General features: G+C 44.8%; 1 protein-coding gene across 1 annotated transcript in view; it reads right to left on the minus strand.

Moving 5' to 3' along the window:
• The window catches only part of TSPAN32 (tetraspanin 32), a 65,816-nt gene that overhangs the window by 29,173 nt on the left and 33,888 nt on the right, over positions 1-2,755 (minus strand). Inside the window, exon 4 of the mRNA XM_015419822.1 lies at positions 2,318-2,392. Within this exon, the coding sequence (XP_015275308.1) occupies positions 2,318-2,392 (75 nt within the window). The remainder of the gene's footprint in view (positions 1-2,317; positions 2,393-2,755) is intronic.

The raw sequence follows: 2,755 nt of genomic DNA on the forward strand, positions 1-2,755 counted from the left end.
GGACATCACATAAGAACATAAGAACATAAGAGACGCCAATGTTGGATCAGGCCCATCTAGTCCAACACTCTGTATCACACAGTGGCCAAAAATACCAGGTGCCAACAGGAGGTCCACCAGTGGGTCCAGGACATTAGAAGCCCTCCCACTGTTGGCCCCCCCAAGCACCAAGAAGACAGAGCATCACTTGCCCCAGAGCCCCTATCTATACCTTGTGGCTAATAGCCACTGATGGACCTCTGCTCCATATGCTTATCTAATTCCCTTTTGAAGCCGTCCATGCTTGTAGCTGCCACCACTTCCTGTGGCAGTGAATTCCATGTGTTAATCACTCTTTGGGTGAAGAAGTACTTCCTTTTATCCATTCTAACCCGACCACTCAGCAATTTCATGGAGTGCCCACGAGTCCTTGTATTGTGAGAAAGGGAGAAAAGTACCTCTTTCTCTACCTGTTCTTTCCCATGCATAATCTTGTAAACCTCAGTCATGTCACCCCTCAGTCGTAGTTTCTCCAAACTAAAGAGCCCTAAGCGCTTTAACCTTTCCTCATAGGGAAAGTGTTCCAACCCTTTTATCATTCGAGTTGCCCTTTTCTGTACTTTTTCCAAAGCTATAATATCCTTTTTAAGGTGTGGTGACCAGAACTGCACACAGTATTCCAAATGAGAGGAAGATCGTTCGCGGAGGGGGGGGGGGGAAATGGCACTGTTTGAAATGACCATAGCGTTTCAGAGATGGCTTATTAACGGAAGGAAATTCACTGTATAAAACTTCCATCCCTGTATCGCTTTACTCAAAATTGGGCCAACAATGAATAATATCCGGTTTAGGATGGTAATGTGAAAAGGGCCTATGTATATTCGGTTGTCTATAAACAGCAGAAAAAGTTTTGAGCACGGGTATTGAAACAGAACTTGCTTATGCATTTTTTAAGACAAATTAGCACTCAGACACACACCCCAGTTTCAAACACTACCTCCCAATTTTCCCAAGCTAGTTTCACTCACATGCCCAGAAGCAGCTCCAACACTTTCAGAGCTCCAGAGTATGCAATGAGCAACCCCTTTTAAGGATGCAATTCCAAACGCAGTTGCAAAACATTAAGTCCCATGGAATTATATGGAGCATAACTGCAACTACATATATTTAGCATAGTATATAGTTAGTTAGACTCTGAGAGTGTGGTGGATGCAAGATGGTCGTAGATGTACCTAGGACATAATTAAACCACCAGAACTTGTCTTCTGTGAGAGGAACAACTAGAGGAAGAGTCTAGAGAAGGTACCGCTAATAGGGAAGTCATGGTGTAACCACAGTGACGGCTGAATGCTCTGAAATTAATGTAGGGGAAGACTCTGCTATCTATAGAGCATTCTCCCTTCCTTTGCTCATATTATTATGGAGGTATTTTTCCAAGTGTGACCAGCCAAGAAGCAAGTTAGATGAAATACCTAGGGCAGGGGTCCCCAACACTTTTGAGCCTGTGGGCACCTTTGGAATTCTGACAGAGGGTGGGCACAATCACAAAATGGCTGCTGCAGGAGGCCAGGTAAAGGTAAAGGTTCCCTTGCTCGAAAGCCAGTCGAGTCCGACTCTAGGGACGCGGTGCTCATCTCCGTTTCAAAGCCGAAGATGTTTCCATGGTCATGTACCTATTTATCTACTTGCAATGTCTTGCTTTCGAACTGCTAGGTTGGCAGGAGCTGGAACTAGAGACGGGAGCTCACTCCGTCATGCGGCACACTCAGGTCTCGAACTGCTGAACTACCGACCTTCCACAGCCTGCAGTTCAGCGTCTTAGCCAGCCACAAAATATCAGGGAGTGAGGTTATATAAAACTCCAATAGTAACTCTTCAACGTTTCAGGCAGAAATCCTAGCAGGATGCTTTTTAAATTTGCGCAGCCAATCAGAAATCCTGCTGAGCAAATGCCCCACCTAGCACATCCCACTTTCTGGAAGTGCTTGGAGGGTGCCAGTAAAAGTGTTGCCAGGCCCCATTGGTGCCCGTGGGTACCATGTTGGGGACCCCTGACCAAGGGACTGTACTTCCCAGAAACAGCATTTTCCCCTGTCAATAACTTGGGATTCCTAATTTACATTCCTGTATACGAATCCTGGTATAGGTAAATACAATGACAGAATCAGTATTGAAAGAGATTCAAGAAGCTGTATACAGTTGTTGAAATCCATGCAAAATGCTCAACTTCTGAATGCTACAGACCATTGCCAGTGTCATTTTGACACAATTTATTTTGCTGTGTTTTAGTCACTATCAGTCATTCAGCACCTTTGATCATGGTTAAAGCCACACATACCTCAGCACTGTTTGTTACTGTCCAGTAGGCAGCCTGAACGGATGCACAGAAGACCACAGCAAAACAGAGGAATCCCTAAGGATGAGAGGAGGCATCATTAGACCATGCACTACTCCTTGGTCGAATCTGCACTTGCATTTTAAAATCAGTTTCGTGCTGCTGTGACGCTGTCTTTCTCTATGCTTGTTTGAATGTTGTTTGGAGAAGATTCATTTAAAGCAGTGCGGAGGCGCAATTACAATGGAGCTGCCACGAGAGGGCGATAAACATATGCAGACATGCAAAAGTATACTCGCACAGTTGAAGTGTGAAAATGAAAGCAAATGTAGACAGTTTTTTTGAAGATGGAGTCAGAAGGCTGGGACACCAGTGGGAAAGACAAATGCAGATTCAACCCTTCTTAGGTGCTGGAAAGTGCTGTCACTGAGGTTTCTAATA

This window comes from Gekko japonicus, unplaced genomic scaffold (genome assembly GCF_001447785.1).
Source record: "Gekko japonicus isolate JY-2015 unplaced genomic scaffold, Gekko_japonicus_V1.1 scaffold2639, whole genome shotgun sequence".
Classification (NCBI taxonomy): domain Eukaryota; kingdom Metazoa; phylum Chordata; class Lepidosauria; order Squamata; family Gekkonidae; genus Gekko; species Gekko japonicus.